Source organism: Ovis canadensis, chromosome 2 (assembly GCF_042477335.2).
Source record: "Ovis canadensis isolate MfBH-ARS-UI-01 breed Bighorn chromosome 2, ARS-UI_OviCan_v2, whole genome shotgun sequence".
Lineage (NCBI taxonomy): Eukaryota > Metazoa > Chordata > Mammalia > Artiodactyla > Bovidae > Ovis > Ovis canadensis.
Genome location: NC_091246.1, coordinates 195,379,034 through 195,399,357, shown reverse-complemented (window position 1 = coordinate 195,399,357; position 20,324 = coordinate 195,379,034). Strand labels below are relative to the sequence as shown.

Below are 20,324 nucleotides of genomic sequence, written 5' to 3'. Positions count from 1 at the left end.
TATAGACCCCTGTTTTGCAAAATTCAGGGCTGATGAATGTTCTCAAGTACTCAAATGAAGTCTTCTGAAGAAAATAAAAACTAACAGGAAGCCATGTGATTACAGTGGACTTGACCCTCAAATCAGAGCAAATCCTTATGTATCGCTAAAGAAATGTAATTCATGTCCTTAGTTCACAAAAAAATTTTTCTAAATTTTATTCAATAAAACATTCTCTAGATTTAGGGGTCATTGCTCAATCTGACTCCTAAGTTGCATTTATCTTTTGTGACTTTGTTATCTTAAAAAAGATGGTTTTGATGATACATAGATATCTATTTTTGGTTACTACTACAAAGTTAGAAAGTCAGTCACAATAATTGTTTTACCAGGCTGGGACCTCCTTGAAAATTAGAACTGGTGAGCCCCAGTGCATAGCTCAGTGCTTAGCTTAATGTACTTGCTCAATGAATTCCTATACATGAATGACACCATTTATATAAAATATGGTGCCAATTACCACACTGACACTTTGTCTGAAGTTCCTGTCTTGCTTTCCTCTTCATAATAAAATCTCCAGTTAATTGAATTTGGATTGAAGAAGACTTTCTGGACTCCTCTATCCCACCCTGGTCTCTCCATTCTCAAAATTTTAACACATGAACAGCAACTTCTTAATATTCAATACCTACTTGTTCAATGAAAGTTTATAACATTTTAGTGATTAATGTCAGGACCTTGTGTTTGAGTTGGTGAGAGTTCTAATCTTGGGTAGATGGCTATGCAACTACATGATCTCTGCGACCCAGGGTAATCAACTGGATATCACTGATGATCAAAATGCTTGAATTTGAAAAAGTTAAAGTAAACATTCACTGGACTCCCTAGAGTAGGTGCAGAGTATTCAGTGATATCCAAGATAATCTCTGTGAGTTGGTTACGCAGTGAGATTCTTTGCCTTTGAACCTATGCTTGGCTCCCACAAGGACAGTGTGCTCCACACATGTTTATGCTATTTCAAGGTTCTCACTTTCCTATGACTGTCTTATTGCACAGTCTGCCTCACTTCAAAAGCACTGGACTCTTGTAAGGATGAATGACCTGCATGTGTGATTAATGTTTTGTTTAGCCCTTACCACAATTCCCCAGTCATGTAATGCCTGTGCTTTTTGATTTTACCACCCGCATGTACGAGTTTGTGCTGTTGTAACTCTACAGAGGGCAAACTGCCACAGGTGATCTGAATGAGATGTGCAAAGAGTGGAAAGAGGAATCTCTATTAACTTCCTTATGGATTGAGAGAAGAAATTTCTTTTGCATTAGTAGTTCTAGAAAAATCATCATTGTACCCTAAGAGAACAGTCAAAGGGGAAGGCCTAGTTTGACTGAAGCATTGAAATGGTCTTTTCAAGTCAATTGCCACAGAGGTAACTAAGTAATATGAATCAGAATATCAGCAAAGAGCATCACTTGTGAGGAACCACAGCACACCATGCATCTCCAAAGGCCCGCCTCTGTAGCTGTCCATGGTACTGAATCACTCCACTCAGCCTAGAACACTGAATTGTAAAGTCACAAATTAGAAAAGGAACATGCATTGGGGAACTGTCCCTACAGGGAACACTGCTGGAGTGTCCACATCAGCTGGGAAGAGAGAAACTTCCTCCTTCGCTGGCCCAACCCCATTTTTAGCCCATTAACTTGAATTTTTAGATTCTTCCTCTCTCTCTTCATTTTTCTCTCTTTCTTGATTCATTTCTTTAAAAAAAGAAAAAAAAAAGTCCTTGATCATGTATAATATAAACTCTTTCCACTTTGAAGGTTGTATGGAAACTTGGAAAGAACATAAATTTTATATAATATGTAAAATTTTTATATAAATAGCTAAGGAAAAACACTTGGAAAATACACCAAAATTAATAGAAGGATGACTGGGTTGTAGAATTTTGAGTGACTTTTTTCCTCTTATTTATAATTTTTTTCTTCAAGTTTTCTAAAACTGACATATATTTTATAATCTGAATATAAGTTTAAAAGACAGTAAATATGACTAGATTTTAACTGTGACTACACTGATTAGTAGCTGCATCATTTGAGCAGCTGACATATATTCCTCCAGTTTAATATTCCATATAGGTAAATTGGAGCTAATGGTTATGTACATAATGGGCTGCTTTGAGGATTGGATAGGATACTGCACATTGTGGAGATCACAGGAGGAAGAGTAGCTCAGGCTTGGGGATGAGCAAGCTAGATGAGAAAAATGCGAATTTGTGTCAGGCTCCAATAGGTGAGATGAAAACCTCTTTTCCCAATAACTCAGTTGGCCTGGAGTACCTACTGCAGGTAGGTGTTCTCCTAGTTTCCAGAACTACAGCCATGAACACAATGTTATCTTGCCCTTGTGTAACCTATGTTACAGATTTTCTTTTATGGGCAAATCAAAGCTATTACCATTCCCCCCTTCCCCTTTACTCAGTGCTTCCAAAGATTTGCTGGCTATGACAGAGATATGCTGAGCTAACATACTAATATATGTCAGTGTCTCTCCAGAGAAGGAACATAAAAAACCGTGCTATTTAATAAGTATGCTGGGTAACTGTTTAAAGGAGGTAAGTACAGGAAATATTTAATCATGGTAAACTCATGGAAATGAGTAAATTCAAAAGCTGGAGAAAATTTCCAAACTTTGTAGAATAAAGACTAAACATATTTTTACTACCAAATAATTCACTAAATGAGATTTCCCATTATCACCAACACAGTTAGAAATATGGGTTAAATGGAAATCTGGAAAGAGAATTGTTCTGTTTTCTTTATATCACAGCAGGAGAGTGTCTTCTTCATCTTAATAGACCCATTTCTTTCCAGGAAGACTAGCAAACTACAGGATGTGGGACATTCAGATATCATTAGCTGAATAATGAGTAATATGAGGAGTTTCACTGTGTTTATTTACTGACATAGAAAATTCTCAGGTGGCATTAGTGGTTAAGAATATACCTGCCAATGCAGGAGACGTAAGAGATGAAAGCTCTATCCCTAAGTCTAGAAGAGCCCCTAAAGTAGGAAGTGGCACCCCACTCCAGTATTCCTGACTGGAAAATCCCATGGGCAGAGAAGACCAGCAGGCTATAGCCTGTGGGGCCACAAAGAGTCGTACATGACTGAGCACAGCAGGCTGGATCACAAAAAAATTCATTTTGAATATTTTTAGTTTTCACGTTCATGCCCTGCTAGATAGTTATTAATAATATCCCATGTTAGAAATAAGTAAATTGAGGCTTGGAAGTCATGAACTTTCCCCAGAAATAAATAGCTAGCACCTGTCTGCAAGTAAAATCTGTTACATGAGCACACCTTTTTCTTTCCATCCTGCTTTACTGTCACTGACACTGCTGTCCATCATTGGGTTATGCTTGTTGGGGCAGAGTTTCAGAGGGGTAATCGCAATAGCTTTATCCACAACCCACAATGCTCTGTGAATGACTTGTCACTGGGTGTTAGGGAGGAAGTTATTCCATCCATTCTCCTTTCATGAAAATTGAACACCAGTTAATAGACTGATATGTTTCTGCTCAATATGCCCATCTTTCATAGACCTCACTGATAAATTTCTTTAGGTATGTGGACAAAACTGATTAGGTTACTAGCGAATCCTCTTTAGCTCTCCTCTGGGTGAGACTCTAAAGATGCCTTTGCTGTGTATTTAGTTTAGTGCATTAGATATCAATTTAATGAGCTAAACTTGGGATCCAGAGGCTCTCCTTGCTAGCACTGCCAATGTCTAACATGGAGGCTAAGGAAATGCTAAGAAATGCCTCAAAATAAGTATCTCCATTGCTTGGCTTTGGGGATGAGTTCACAATAATCTTCACTCTTATGCTAATTAGTAAAAGAACATATTACTAAATAATAACTATTAAAGGACATAAACTTATCTGTGATATTTCTAGGCTTTCATGCAACTTAAGCCTACACTGAATTCTGCTATGACTTTCTTTCTTTACTATTTGATCAGAAATACTCAGCAGTAGGTGATAATTATCTTCCACAAGTATACTCTCCACCCCTTCCCCTAACACTAATACACACCGAAAGGGAGGCAGAAACTCATGCTTTCAGAAAGTGATCTCTTCCTTTTTTATCACCGTAACACTTTTTTCCCAGTTCTTTTTCTCCAGTAGAGCTTCTTGGTTTCCCTTTGCGAATTTGGGAGTTCTACTTTCTGTCTTCTGTACTTGGCCCATGCTTGCTTACAGAGTACCTTTCACATAAAGCAGGCTGACCATCTCTTAGTACCAAGAAATGCAGACCTGCCAGTAGTGAGGCAGGAATGATGGATGCTAACCCACAGCAGGAGGCTTGAGTCCTAAACAGATAGAAAGTAGGAGGGCATTCTGTACTAAATTTGCTGGCATTTGGCAAATATAGGGCTCACCCTAGCACAGCCTGGACACTTGAAATTAACAAAAAACAAAACAGAGTTTCCTTTAATAAGACATGAGAATGCCCAGAAACTTAGATGCCCTGCACATGACCCCTTGTTCCCTTACAAAACAAACAAAAATTAAAATGTATCTTTTCCATTGTTCCCCAGGAACTTAACTTTCATCAGTGTAACAAGTATAATAGATGGTGAGCAAGCCTTATTATATTGTAATATGTGTGCTTGTGTGTGTGTTCAAACTTACTCAAACTACAGTTTGTTACTTAAAAAAAAAGGGGGGGGGGAATATGTCAAGAAAGAAAGGAAGGAAGGAAGGAAGAAAAATTAACCTGTATCTCTCCCTGCTGCTGCTGCTAAGTCACTTCAGTTGTGTCTGACTCTGTGCAACCACATAGATGGCAGCCCACAAGGCTCCACCGTCCCTGGGATTCTCCAGGCAAGAACACTGGATGGGTTGCCATCTCCTTCTCCAATGCATGAAAGTGAAAAGTGAAAGTGAAGTCACTCACTTGTGTCCGACTCTTCACGACCTCATGGACTGCAGGCTACCAGGCTCCTCCGCCCGTGGAATTTTCCAGGCAAGAGTACTGGAGTGGGTTGCCATTGCCTTCTCTGTATCTCTCCCTACCTACTAAAATTACCTTGTTTACAGAATGCTATTTATGGCTTAAACATTTAAAAATGTGGATTTTTCTTCTCCAATTTGGATAAGGAAAATATGTCACTTCAACTGTGACACAACAGCTTCTAACTGACACACTAGGAGGATAACCTGCTACAAAAGGAGTTCCCCATTGCCCAACACAGCCAGTGACAGGGCAAAGCTTGACCCTACCCAAGTTGAGGTGCAGGGCGAGCCTCCCTCTCTGGAGCTCCAGGGTGATGTGGTCTCCCCGTTGTCCTTCTCCATGGAAGAGGACCCCATCTCCTTGCATGCTCTTGAACTTCAGGGAAATCACATCTTTGAGAGTACTCATCAGCTTCTGATTGAACCTGTAAAGTAGGGAGCTTCGACCATCGAAGTCAGCAACGTCTGATTCTAGGCACAAAGAGAGAGAGAAAGGAAAATCAGTGCACATCCTCAGAATGTTCTCCCTCTTTCTTGTCTTAGCTGTTGTTTGATTAATTGAAATGTTCCTGACATCTGTAGGGTACTGAATCAAAGGGAAACATATAGACCAGACCCAGTGTAATTAGACTCATGGGAAATATTATTTACAAGCAACTATCACATACTCAGAGTGAACTGATCATCAGTCTAGAAGTAAAACCTCTCATTAGTGATAGCTTTTGCTTGAGGGGACAAGATGTGAATACCACAAGTACCTTTGTCAGGCTGTATTGTGTCAGATGCCTGGTTGTAATAGTCTCTCATGATTTATCCTCCTTATTAACTTGCTTCTGATAGCTGGAGTCATTTTCTCCCATCATCTCCAGCTCAAGGTCAGAGATGAAAAATATAGTTCATTATTTCAACCCTGACTGAAAAGTGCAGTTTTCCTAGACGTGTGTTGAAAAGGAATCTGAGGTTTTACTTTAGGTTTCTTTAGGTTTCCTTTAGGTTTATGGTTTCCAGTAGTCATGTATGGATGTGAGAGTTGGACTGTAAAGAAAGGTGAGCATTGAAGAATTGATGCTTTTGAACTGTGGTGTTGGAGAAGACTCTTGAGAGTTCCTTGGACTGCAAGAAGGACAAACCAGCCAATCCCAAGGGAAATCAGTCTTGAATATTCATTGAAAGAACTGATGCTGTAGCTGAAACTCCAATACTTTGGCCACCTGATGTGGCCAAAGAAGAACTAATTCACTGGAAAAGACACTGATGCTAGGAAAGATTGAAGGCAGGAGGAGAAGGAGACAACAGAGGATGAGATGGATGGCATCACCGACTCAATGGACATGAGTCTGAGCGAGCTCTGGGAGCTGGTGATGGACCAGAGAAGCCTGGCATGCTTCAGTCCATGGGGTTGCAAAGAGTTGGACACAACTGAATGACTGAACTGAACTGAACTTAGGTTCACTGGAAAATAATATTCAGTAAAAGCAGATTTACTATTTGAACAGAGAGGGCAAATATCTTGCATCCTAATCATGCCTGCCTTATCTTATGCTGATGATATGTATCATTTTAGTTTTCATATAAAAAATGAATATACATTATTGTGAAAGCAAAAAAGGAAGTCTTGGTAAGTATGATTTAGATAAGCTTATGTAGCAGATATGAATAACCATATCTGAAAATTGTATGTCAAAAAGCTAATAGGAATTTTCTTCTCCTTTTTTTATTGATGCATAATTGATCTACAACATTATATTAGCTTCAAGTGTACAACACAATGATTAGATATTTATATATATTGCAAAATCAGCAGCACACATAGTGTATTTAACATTTGTATTTTACGTAGTTACAGAATTTTTTTTGTTGTGATGAGAACTTTTAAGAACTACTCTCTAAGCAACTTTCAAATATGAGGAATCTTACCTCATATTTGAATACATAAAGATGGCAAATAAGCATCTGAAAAGATGCTCCACATCACACGTCACCTGAGAAATGCAAATTAAAATAATGAGGTACTGTTAACTGTATGCCTATTAGAATGGCCTAACCCTGAAACAGCGACACCACCAAATGCTGAGGTAGGAGGATGTGGAGCAATAGGTAGTCTCCTTCACTGAGAGTGGGGACACAGAACGGTACAGCCACTGTGGAAGACAGTTTGGTAGTTTCTTACAAAGCTAAATGTACTCTACCTATACCATTTACCAATCTAACTCTGTGGTATTTACTCAAAAGAGTTGAAAGCTTGAGTCCACACAAACACCTGCACACAGATGTTTACAGCAGCTTCACTTATAATTGCCAAATCTTATAAACAACCAAAATACATTTCACCGGGTGAATGGATAACTAAACTGTGGTACATTGAGACAACGGAATACTGCACAGCACTATAAAGAAATGAACTGTCAAGCCATGAGAAGAAAGAAACAAACACAAGCCTTAAATATGTATTACTTAATGAAAAAATGTCAATCTGAAAATGCTACTCTATGAGTCCAGCTGCATGACATTCTAGGACACTATGGGACAGGAAAAAGATCAGTAGAGGCCAGGGGTTGATCAGAGGGAATCAACCCTCTGGAATTGGCAGAGCACAGAGGATTTCCAGGACAGTGAAAATACCAATACTGAAATGGTAAGATGAATGTTATTATATGTTACTCTAAACTTATGGAATACACAACACCAACAATGAACTGTTGCAGAAGTTGGACCATGAAGAAACCAAGCACCGCACTTGGAGAGTTGGGAGATTCAGGTTTATTGTCGAGAAACCAAGCACTGCACTCGAAAAGTTGGAGAAAGCAGGTTCATTACTCCAGTGGGCCCAAAGGAGTTAACACTTCAAGCTCTGTGCCCAGAACAAAGGAGTTACAGAATTTTTATAGACAGTGCATGACACCAGACTTTAGTGGACAGTGCTGACTGTTAAAAGGCTAGTTCAAACTTGGGGTCTCGTACACATGGAAACAGCAGTTAGGAGAGAGAGCAGGGGGATGCCTGACCTTTACACAAACATGGTTAAGCAGGATTACGGGGGCTGGATAATTGACAAGGGTGACTGATGTAAGTTTCAGCTCAGTAGCCCCAGGACCTATCTTCTGCCCTTGTGGCTGGCCTATAGTATTGGATATGCATTCAGGAGGCCATTGTCATCTTTCTAGTGTCCAATCTGTAGTTCAGTTCAGTTCAGTCAGTCAGTCATGTCCGACTATTTGTGACCCCATGAATCGCAGCACGCCAGGCCTCCCTGTCCATCACCAGCTCCCGGAGTTCACTCAGACTCACGTCCATCGAGTCAGTTATGCCATCCAGCCATCTCATCCTCGGTCATCCCCTTCTCCTCCTGCCCCCAATCCCTCCCAGCATCAGAGTCTTTTCCAATGAGTCAACTCTTCGCATGAGGTGGCCAAAGTACTGGAGTTTCAGCTTTAGCATCATTCCTTCCAAAGAAATCCCAGGGCTGATCTCCTTCAGAATGGACTGGTTGGATTGAGACCTGAGCTTTTTGGTAGGGCCTCTATCTTTATAAACTTGGACTCCCAACAATTCACCTCAGGCTAGGGGAAGTAAGAAAAGGGAGGGACGGATAGTTTCCAATACCATCCCCCCCCCACCAGTTGGCTAAAGTTAAATATGCATTAGTCCCACAAATCCAATATAATCCTTCAGGAGCAGGCCAATGTCCTTCAGTGGACAAGTCATCCCATCAAGTCTTTAAATCAGGCAAGCTTGCTAAAGGATGAGGATTAGCCTCTGTATAGTTTGGGCTTTCCCACGTGACTTTGCAAGGAGCTAGCTGAGTTACAGGGCACCCCACTCCAGTACTCTTGCCTGGAATATCCCATGGATGGAGGAGTCTGGTAGGCTGCAGTCCATGGGGTGGCTAAGAGCCGGACACACGACTGAGCGACTTCACTTTAACTTTTCATTTTCATGCATTGGACAAGGAAATGGCAACCCACTCCAGTGTTCTTGCCTGGAGAATCCCAGGGACAGGGGAGCCTGGTGGGCCGCCGTCTATGGGGTCGCACAGAGTCTGACATGACTGAAGCGACATAGCAGCAGCAGCTGAGTTACAGAAGCCGAATGAGCATGAGGTTATTTCTAGCTGGGTGAAAGCTTTTTAATTTTCCTCTTCAAAACCATAATGCAAAATGTGGACTTTGGGTGATGGTTGTTTGTCAGTGTAGGTTCATCAGCTGTAATAAATGTACTACTCTGATGGGGACGCTGATGATGGGGGAGGCTGACTTGTATTTGTGAGAGCCAGGGGTGTTTCTATACCTTCCTCTGTACTTGCCTTAATTCTGCTCTGAATGTAAACTGCTCTAAAAATAGCATTTAAAATAATTAATAGTGATTCTTTGGAGTTGTTGTTATAGGTGTTTTTAAATTTTTCTATTCTTTCATCATAAAAACTTTTACAAAAAATATTTTATTACTTTTGTAATAGGAGAATGTTAAGGCTATTTAATTATAGTTTAAAACAGATCCATTATATACCATCTTACGTGGGTGGCATGGTGGTGAATGGGTGTATGAAGGGGGTGAAATTATTCTTATTTGAATTAACTACTTGATAAAACTCAATTTTTTATTATTCACCAAGCAATTAAAATCCTCACCTTGAGCATACACAGTGATAATTTTTTTTTTTTTTTTTTACCAAGGAGCTAGAAATATCCTTTGGAAAGCTGAAATTTTGAAATGAAAATAAAAATGAAACCATACTTTTCTGGTAATTAATTTTAAAATACAATTTCATAATTTATTCCTATGGAATAAAGTGGTTCTAACCAAGGTTGCTAATACACCTGAGACACAAAAATGAAATTGTCCAGAGACAGAGGGATATTCACCAATCCTCAACTTTCTCAGACCCTCTCACCCATCACCCCATCAATGCTTCTACCTCTGTCCTCTGAAATCAGTCTCTACCAAAACCTAGTGGGGACTATAGACAGCAAGCTGGTATCAGTCATAGAATAAGGATCATAATATAGATAACAGCATGGATGTTAAACTGTGATGGCTATAGCTTAACTGGGTCATGTTGGCAGCTCTATATCTTGAAAATTTTATATCCTTAGCTATAAAATAGGGTAGTTGCATCCTTCAGAGAAGATTGCTGTGAGCAGCAAATGTACTTACCCATATAAAGTGATAATGTATACAAAAGGATGCCATCATGTCTGGCATGTTACTTGTGTTAATTCCTTAAGAGGGATTAGGAGTATTAACAGTGTTTAGGATACATGGAGGACCTTGCATTCCTCCCCAGTCTACTCTTGTGGCTGACACTCCACTTTCTCACCTACAGTAATGCTTTTCACTTTTTGATTCAATGGTTTACTGCCCAGGGGATGCAAGTTGGCCCCAAGTTTTCTTTTCTGCCGTACTTCAAACTCTACTTGAAATTCTTTGTGTGCAGGTCTGCACCTGTGTCCCTGCTCTATTCTGAAGCCTCCCCACTGGCTCTGCACCAGACTTTCGATTAGGAACTGAGTCCTTAGGAGCCTAGTAATGAGTGAGGGACATGGCACATACAACTGGTGAGCCATGACACTAATATGGCACTTCATGAGCTAAAATAGAAGGGTACGCCCACTGCTATGGGAACAGTATAAAGTTCAAACATTGTATATGACTGGGAGAGTGGGGTGATTTCTGACATGAATACGCATGCAATCTGAGTTACTATTGAAAAGACATGCCTTGATCTAGTTGTCTCATGAGAAATTTGGAAAATTTTCAAGAAGATATGCTCAAGTGGTTTATTAAGATTCCAGGAACAACCAGAAGGAAGGAGGTACAGCCCTTCCCCACCCCTTACCCCCTGCTTCTCAGCCTTCATGTCACGTCTTATTGCCTGGAGGCCAAAACAGCCTGGAAGGGGGCTCAACAGTGATGGTAGTAATATTGCTGAGGGAGAAGACTCTTCCTTTCTCCACTCCATGGCACTATCTCTTCTTTTCCAATCCATCCAAGCACTCAGGATCTGCAATTCAATCCCTCAGATATCAATGTTTTAAGTGGTGATGACATAGGTTACTTCTAAGAAAATATATCTTCATGTTGCCATGAGATCTTAAGGAAACTGAATTGATCAATAGGGCAGGAAAAAAGAAAATATTGTTGAAGTCTCACAGACCTGGGTTTCAAATCTGGTTTTTCTATTTACTAGCTGGGGTACCTAAGACAACTTTCTTGACTTCTCCAAGCTTCGAGGTCCTATTTTTACAGTAGAGCTAAGAGAAACTTACTCTAAAAGCCTCTACAAGAATTACATAAATCATTCTTGGAAATGAAGAGTCACTCAATATTTCACTCCCTAATTCCATCATTAATCCAAAGCTATTGCTACAGTGGTAAAGATCTGAAGCATGATGTGAAAATTGTATGAAGAGCATGGTATAAAGGAAGTCTGAGATTGGGGTTCAGTATGCCTCACGTTGCATTGAGCAGACATTTATCCAAGCCTTCATCATTATCCATATTCTCACAATAGCCTTATAACTGCCCTGCTGGACTCAGCCTCTGCAACCTCTCTCTGTCATGTTCCCATTTTCTTTGCTAAAGCCCTTCAGTAAAGCCCCTTTGCACAAAAAATTAAATTCTACCTGTCTCAGGTCTGTCTAGCCAAGGCTATGGTTTTTCCAGTGGTCATGTATGGATGTGAGAGTTAGACTATAAAGAAAGCTGAGTGCTGAAGAATTAATGCCTTTGAAATGTGGTATTGGAGAAGACTCCTGAGAATCCCTTGAACTGCAAGGCAGTCCAACTACTCCATCCTAAAGGAGATCAGTCCTGGATGTTCATTGGAAGGACTGATGTTGAAGCTGAAACTCCAATAGTTTGGCCACCTGATGTGAAGAGCTAATTCATTTGAAAAGACCCTAGTGCTGGGAAAGATTGAGGTCAGGAGGAGAAGGGGATAACAGGATGAGATGGTTGGATGGCATCACCGACTCAATGGACATGGGTTTGGGTGGACTCCAGGAGTTGGTAATGGACAGGGATGCCTGGCATGCTGTGGTTCATGGGGTTGCCAAGAGTCAGGCATGACTGAGCGACTGAACTGAGCTGTCTCTGTCCTACTTTCTCCCCTCATCCACTACTTCTTTCCACAACCTTCATCCTACTCCAAGTCTCTGTGTGTGTGTGTGTGTGTGTGTGATATGCATAGGAGCACGCAGTTAGTAAGCGGCAGAGTTGGAAATCCAACCAACCTAATGGGACTTAGGCTTACTTTGAGTGTGCTGAGAACCTTCCCGAGTGCCACCCCTCTCTGGCTGATGCTCTGACATACAGCTCATTAGTCTGGTGCTTAGCCCTGCCCTTAGTAGCTTCCTCTCGCAAGTTAGTTTTCCACCGAGCACACTGCCACTCTTTGATAATTCACCTCCCAACCAGATTTTGACACTTAGTTGTTTCCAGATGTGTTGACTCTCCAGCTCTCAAGCAGGACAGTCAATCCCTTGGGAAGAGGGTTCACATGTGTATAAATCACCTCATTAATTCAGAATCCAGAATTTCATGTGAGCTGATTTAGGGACCTAGTGCAGTACCTGTGCCTGAGGGCAATGCTGTCAGCTGTCCCTTGACCTCCTCTCCTGTGACCTGCCCCCATCCCACAAGAGCCAGGCTACCCATTCACACTCAAAGAGTTTATTTCTCTGGAGGCACTCAATCACGATTCCTGAGTTCTTCACAGATGCTCTTGATAACAAAGATGAGAGGCCCCTGTTAGAGAGATCAGAAGTGTGACAGGTTTTCTCTTAACACCACTGAAGGCCAATGAGAGAAACTCTTCGCCAGTCCAAGAGAACTCAGACAAATACCCTGAACCTTTGCAATGTTATTCAAGTCTCATGCAAAATGCACCAGCCATTTCAAAGATGGAGAAATCACATTTTAAAAAAAAATGTGTTTAAGAAGGATTAGAGATTTCTCCCACTGAAAAATTAATATTTCCTCCAGACACAGGAGAATTAAGCATTCAGATTCCCAACTTTACTTGGCTACCACAGATTTAACATATTAACAGAAAGGGCCCATCTTTTTCCAGTGCTGCTATTAAGAGAAATAATTCTATTATACACTGGACTTTCCTGAATAGATACTATCGTAACCACCTTGTCCTAATATTCTCCTTTGGTATTAATTTGCAGCATGAGTTCTGGTTATGAAGATCTATACTTTCATTCATGTTTTACACATCTTGAAGCAAGATGCTCTTTAACAATATGAAAAAAAACAGGAAAAAATGAAGAAAGCACTGAAAGATGCATAAAGGTTAGAGAAGGATCCTACTAGCAGATGAAGAAGTGTGTGATCACCACAGAGTATAGTTTTTAAAGCACTGAGAAAATTACTGACAAAACTAAGTATATCCTCTGCATTTTCTATCACAGCTTTTCTAAGCCACTCGTACAGATTTCTTCATTTGGATTAAGCAATCCATTCTCCAGCAGGAAAAGAAACTAATTAGCATATGTTGCCTAATTTAATGTTCTTCTTAACAGCCTTAGGGGGTTCATATTTTTCCCCATTTGTAAAAAGGAGAAGCCAAAGCTTGGGAAGATTACATACCCTGCCACAACGTATACACACAGTAATGAACTGTTTGACACAGAAGCCCTAAATGTTTTCTCATTAGAAAGTGGGGTGTAAGTGTGAGGATTATGACATGAAACAGCTCATGGACAGGGATACTGTGCATGATCCTGGTCCAGGAAGAATCAAGCATGCCTGCGGAATGTAATATGAGTGAATGTATAAGGAAGAAGATGCCCATTCAAGGAAAGATGAATGGGAGTTTACCTTACAGGTTGATGTTGATTTCCTCGTGGCCTCTGCTCTTTTTGCCTTTGCTCCTTTACTCACAGACTAAGTTCCATCAGAACAACAGTTCTTGGCTTTTTAAGGGCAGATATGCAATGTCCACCCACCCTCATTACCTCCACTAAGCTTGAGCCTCCTACTCTGGTTGATTTGGGGGTCTCACTTCACCCAGACATTCTCATATTTGAGCCTTTATTGAGACCCCCTACACACTGTGAGGTCCATGTTCAGCAAAGGGGGATAGCAATGAACTCAATAGAGGTCCCTGGTCTCAAAGGCTAAGCTGGAGGCAGTGCTACACGATTACACATTCCTGGGGAGGGGCTGAGCACTCGGTGCAGAATAAGTCTAAAGGAGTGATGTTCAACCCTCTCCAGCAGGAGATAATACTTCTCCCTAGTCCTATGCATTCTAGGGATGCATAGAAGTTAGGCAGGTGAGGTATGTGTAAAGGTCTTTGCCAACAGAAAGAAGGAGGTTCCTGTTTCAGAAGTACAGATCTCAGATCCACAAAGATTCCAACTTGCTGGACCAGTTATTCCAGAGGTGTGCTCTCTGTACCAATAGCCTTGGTATCCCCAGGGAGCTTGTTAGAAGTACAGGATTTAGGATATCACTGCAGACCTATGGAATTAGAGACTCTGAGCTTAGGACCCAGACATTGGCATGTTTTCAAGCCCACTAGGTGAGTCTGATGCTCACTGAAGTTTGAGACCCTCTGGGCTAAAAGAAAGCTAGGAGAGGAGGGATGCAAGAGGCTGGGAAGCGAGTCAGGGGTTTTACAATGGAGGATCCTATTAAAAATAAAATAATGAGTTCTAATGGGACCCTGAGATCAATGGCGAAATAACTGTTAAAATATTAAAAATAAGGAACCTTAAAAATAAGTTGGGCTTTTAGAAAGAACTCTCTGGATTTTAGAGAATCCTTCCATATTATTTATTTGGTCAGTGCACATTCTAATCCTAACTACCTAAACCTCTCCCTCAGTGGAATTACCCAATTTCATTGTCTCCTGCCAAGGTGACAAAACCCTAATGTGGTCTTTTGAGTGTTCTTTTTTCCTTTTTCCTGCCCTTAATACATGATGGCCACTCATCAGAGTTCCTTTTTTACCTACAATGCCAACCAGAACACAGCTGTTAGATATTTGCTTCCTGCAGTGGACCATTCTCCGTCATCCTGAAAATCGATTTTTAGAATCTCATTAAAATGAACTCAATTTGTGGTTTGATAAGATGGTCACACAGTGGCAGATTTTGCTAGAATATTAAGGTTAGGTCGATTGTGAATCTGAGGAGTCTTTAGGATAAAGGCAGCTCCTCCAGCTCACAAACCTCTCCTTTTAGGTCAAGATAAACCCACATTCACTCCCCTCCATCGCAGCAGTACTGAGAAATGCCAGTGTTTGGCCGACTTCCCACTGAGACCATAATTGCTGACCCAGCTGTCATAGCTTGTTGTCAGAGAAAGACAGAGTTCTGGAGGCATATTCTGGCATATTTAATGGATGTTGGTAACTTGTCAACAAACCAGCTAAAAAAAGGATTCCACTGAATAAAAGATTCCAAGCTTGAATCCTCAAGTGAGCTGAGAAGGGTTCTCATGGGGGCTTGTGACACGGAGTCTATTTTCTTAGAAGAAGGAAAGCTGGAACTCAAAGTTAACAAGAGAAACCATTGATTCATTCTGAGAAAATCACTGTGTCTCAGAGTCTGGGGCTGTTTGCAGTAACCATGATTTTCAACACAATTACAGTTGAAGCCTTATCTCATGATATGTTATATAAGAAAAGTGATTATTATTCAGACCATACACTTGCACTGAACACTTGAGGGCTTTGGTTAGCAATCTACAGACCACAGAGGTTTCCACAGTCAACTCACATTTATAGAGATCCTTCACCAACTCTGTGACTTTTACAGGTCTTATCAGAAGCCCATGATAAATTCAGATGAACTGTGAAAACAGTGCAAGTTTCCAAAACTGAATGTGACAATTCCTAAGAATAGCTTTTCTTACAGAATTTCTGATGTGTCTGTGCATGAGTAGTTTGGAAAAAAAAGAAAAAAACAGAATAGGTCCTAAGAAGACAACATAAAAAAACAGTCATAGTACAAAAAACAAAATAGAAACTTTAAATTCCAATCCTAACTTTCGTGGATAGACTGACAGTCATACTTGCCTTCTTAAAATGCTTTTTGGCTATCTTACACTTGTAAACAGTTCATGGAATAAGGAAGAACAAAATTGACTCCATATTGAATATTTCTTTTACTGTAAACTTCACATTCTGTATTGCTTTTGCTACAAGCTAATCACAAAAGGAATGTTGCCTATAGCTTAAAGTGTACATGATGGCCCATCTCTGGGAACTCTGCCTCCCACCTCCGAGCTTAAACTAAAGTTCCTTTGTTTAAGCTCATACTATGACCAGCCCACCAGTGAATGGCTGCAGGAAGGAAGAAATTAACACATCCACTCTGGAATCTGGCTAGAACCAGAAAATATTTGCAACAAAGCACAAGCTGGAATCAAGACTGCTGAGAGTAATATCAATAACCTCAGATATGCAGATGACACCATCCTTATGGCAGAAAGTGAAGAGGAACTAAAAAGCCTCTTGATGAAAGTGAAAGTGGAGAGTGAAAAAGTTGGCTTAAAGCTCAACTTTCAGAAAATGAAGATAATGGCCTCTGGTCCCATCACTTCATGGGAAATAGATGGGGAACAGTGTCAGACTATTTTGGGGGGCTCCAAAATCACTGTAGATGGTGACTGCAGCCATGAAATTAAAAGATGCTTACTCCTTGGAAGAACAGTTATGACCAACCTAGATAGCATATTCAAAAGCAGAGACATTACTTTGCAAACAAAGATCCGCCTAATCAAGGCTATGGTTTTTTCAGCGGTCATGTATGGATGTGAGAGTTGGACTGTGAAGAAAGCTGAGCACTGAAGAACTGATGCTTTTGAACTGTGGTGTTGGAGAAGACTCTTGAGAGTTCCTTGGACTGCAAGGAGATCCAACCAGTCCATTCTGAAGGAGATTAGCCCTGGGATTTCTTTGGAAGGAATGATGCTAGAGCTGAAACTCCAGTACTTTGGTCACCTCATGCGAAGAGTTGACTCATTGGAAAAGTTGACTCTGATGCTGGGAGGGATTGGGGGCAGGAGGAGAAAGGGACGACAGAGGATGAGATGGCTGGATGGCATCACTGACTCGATCGATGTGAGTCTGAGTGAACTCTGGGCATTGGTGATGGCAGGGAGGCCTGGCGTGCTGCAATTCATGGGGTCTCAAAGAGTTGGACACGACTGAGTGACTGAACTGAACTGAACTGAATTACCTTTTTATGATAGCTGCTGACCTCCTGCTCTTTGTCAGAAATAAAACTAGCATCCAAACCTGGGCAAGATGATTCTTTGGAGTACCAGTCCCCAATCTTCTGGATCTGCTGGCTTTCTGAGTAAAGGCTCTATACTTTGCCCCATTACTCATCTCTCAATATATTGGCCTATGATGCAGAGAGCAGTATGAGCTTGGATTCAGTAACACTCAGCATACCTAAAATTTGCAGTTCCCCTGAGCTCTTCACTAGTGATGCTGCACTTAGTCACTCAGTTATGTCTGACTCTGTGACCCCATGGACTGTAACCTGCCAGGCTCCTCTGTCAATAGGGATTCTCCAGGCAAGAATACTGGAGAGGGTTGCCATGCCCTCCCCTTGAGGGGATCTTCCCAACTCAGGGATAGAACCTAGGTTTTCTGCATTGCAGGTGGATTCTTTACCATCTGAGCCACCAGGGAAGCCAACTACAGGACTAAACTGAAATAATGTATTTATTTTAGGGCACTTCCAAAGTAATAGAAATCCTTGCATTGTTTATTCTTAAGTACACTGGCAATCACTGGGCATGTTCTTTATCCTCTTTGGTCTCTGTGCGAAACTGTGAGATGCAAAATCATTGCCACATGAACTGTCCTATTCAACAATCAGACACAGTAACACTGACAAGGCAAATGAATCACTCTGGTGGTACAGGACACAACAAAGGGAAGAATAATTATAATCCCTACAATTTTTTAATAACAAAGAGGGGGAGTGAACAGGGGAACAGATAACAAAACTGAGATGACAAGCATGGACTAGAATCATATGGAATGGGCTGGGACATATAGCCACCCCAAGGCAGACAGGTTGAAAGATTCAAGCAGAGGGATCAGTTCTGTTCAGTTCTGTCGCTCAATTGTGTCTGACTCTTTGCGACTCCATGAATCGCAGCATGCCATGCCTCCCTGTCCATCACCAACTCCTGGAGTTTACTCAAACTCATGCCCATCAAGTTGATGACAAGGTTCCATAAATCCTAGTCACAAGCTCACAGAAGGCAGGATCAAAGCAAAGGCTGCTATTGCACAGAGAACCCTTGTGAAAAGAGCATAATTCACTTGTGAGCTGCTTCTGTTGCTTCACATGATCACCAGTGGCCCTCAGCCACAACACATAACAGGGAAGAACACATCTGATCCCATATTAGGTTTATTTATTTTAATCTTTGTATTCTATTGATTCTGTTTCAAGTTAAAAATGTTGCATGTAGCCTGAAAAATATAGGATAACCTGAAATATATAGGATAGCCCATTTTCAAGGCTCTGACCTTTAAGGTTATAATATTTTTTGATTCATATGGAAAAAGAAAGTTACAGGAACATTGTTACCTGTCTTAAGTGAACAGCTGCAAGAATAAAGAATTCCTGTGCCAGGAAATCTGCCACAACTAACCACACCTCTCCCTCATCTTGCCTTTAAAAAGGCTTTGCTGAAATGCTTTGAGGAGTTCAGAGATTTTTTGTGTGTGTTTGCTTGAGCCTCCATTCTCCTTGTGGTCCTACAATAAAACATTCTCTGCTCCAAACTCGGATTTTTTGGTATTGTTTGGTTTCACTGCACATCGAGCACATCAACTTGGGTTTAGTAACAACACAACTAAAAAAGTGTTCTCATAATGAGACATTTAAATAATACTGTCTGTCAAAATTGGAGAATCACTATCCCCCCACCTGCAACTAGCTGTTATTTTGTTTAAAATTGAAGATTTATCATGTTTTTATGTTTGGGAAATTAAACACTCTTTGCTAATGATACTATCTGGGCACAGTCTACAGAGCTTAGTGCCAGAAGGCCAGCAAGGGAATCACAGTAGATTACTCCAGTGACCATTTCAACAAGGAGTAAATGTAAAACAAACTATAGGAAGCAAGACCTTGACATTTGTGTGGGAACCCACTGCTGCACTAAGTGATCGATCTAAGTATTAATATTAATTGAGTGCCTTTACTTTCTTTTCTTTCTTTTTTGGCTTATGGGTGAGTGGGGGCAATGCTCCTGAGCCAGGCCACTATGTATATCTATAATAACAAAAGCAGCAGCTGCAAATGGCAAATAAGAGTTAAAGTCACAGAAGCAGAATCAGTATGGAGTCAAATTTTTTCTTTTAAGTTTTCCTTTACAACCACCAATATTATCATATAGGTCACGGGACTCAAGTGTGATACAGTCAGTCAAATTACCCCTTGGGCAGCAGGATATTAAATCATCAGGAAACTTGTTAACTCTCCGTTTTTCCTTCCTTTGGGAACCTCACAAAAGACTTGGTTTCCTCAACTTTGACTACAAGCATTTACTTGTGTGCTTTATGAAGTTACTTAAAATCCTTGAGTTCCAAAAAGACAGGTTGTGTTACTTACTTCTCTATCTCCAAAGCTTAGCAAAGGTAGGGGATACTGAGTAATGTTTATTGTCTATTGGGGGAATTTTAAGACTCTGAATCAATCAGTAGAATTATCTAAGATAGATCAGAAAAGTTGATTTAAGTTAATGTGCTCTCATTGCACATATTTGTGTTTGTTTTTTCATAGAAGAGATTTTTCTGTGATTCCTAAATGAACTGAAAAAAAGGAGAGTAAACAGATCTCATTCTTCTCAACTAACATTTCTTTTAAAATTTTTATTGGAGAATGGTAGCTTTGCAATGTTGAGTTAGTTTCTACTGTAAGGCAAATTAGCTATACATACACATATATCTTCTCTCTTTTGGACTTCTTTCCCATTTAGGTCACTACAGGGCATTGAGTAGAGTTCCTTGAGCTACAGAGTAGGTTTTCATTAGTTATCTATTGCATACCCAGTACCAATAGTTTACATATGTTAATTCCTATTAACTAAATTGGGACTTAGTTAAATCTTTATTTTTTTCGTATTCTTAAGAAATTTCTGGGCTGCAATGTACTCATCTACAAAAATGAAAGAGTTGCAATGAATGATCTTGTAGGTTTATCCAGTGATAAAATACTCTGATTTACAAAGTGAAATTCTAAGCTTACATGGGGGCCTCCAAGCCTGCAGGTATGACTACCACCACCCCATTTTTCTATTTCTCCAGGACTTGCATGCTATAAACTTAGCTTTGAGGTT

At 40.5% G+C, this 20,324-nt stretch overlaps 1 protein-coding gene across 2 annotated transcripts in view; it reads right to left on the bottom strand.

Annotated features, from left to right (window-relative positions):
* CNTNAP5 (contactin associated protein family member 5) overlaps positions 1 to 20,324 on the bottom strand; it is a 1,084,456-nt gene that overhangs the window by 575,802 nt on the left and 488,330 nt on the right. For both annotated transcript variants that reach the window (XM_069579468.1, XM_069579469.1), the window contains exon 5: positions 5,265 to 5,468. In XM_069579468.1, coding sequence (XP_069435569.1) covers positions 5,265 to 5,468 — 204 coding nt within the window. The remainder of the gene's footprint in view (positions 1 to 5,264; positions 5,469 to 20,324) is intronic.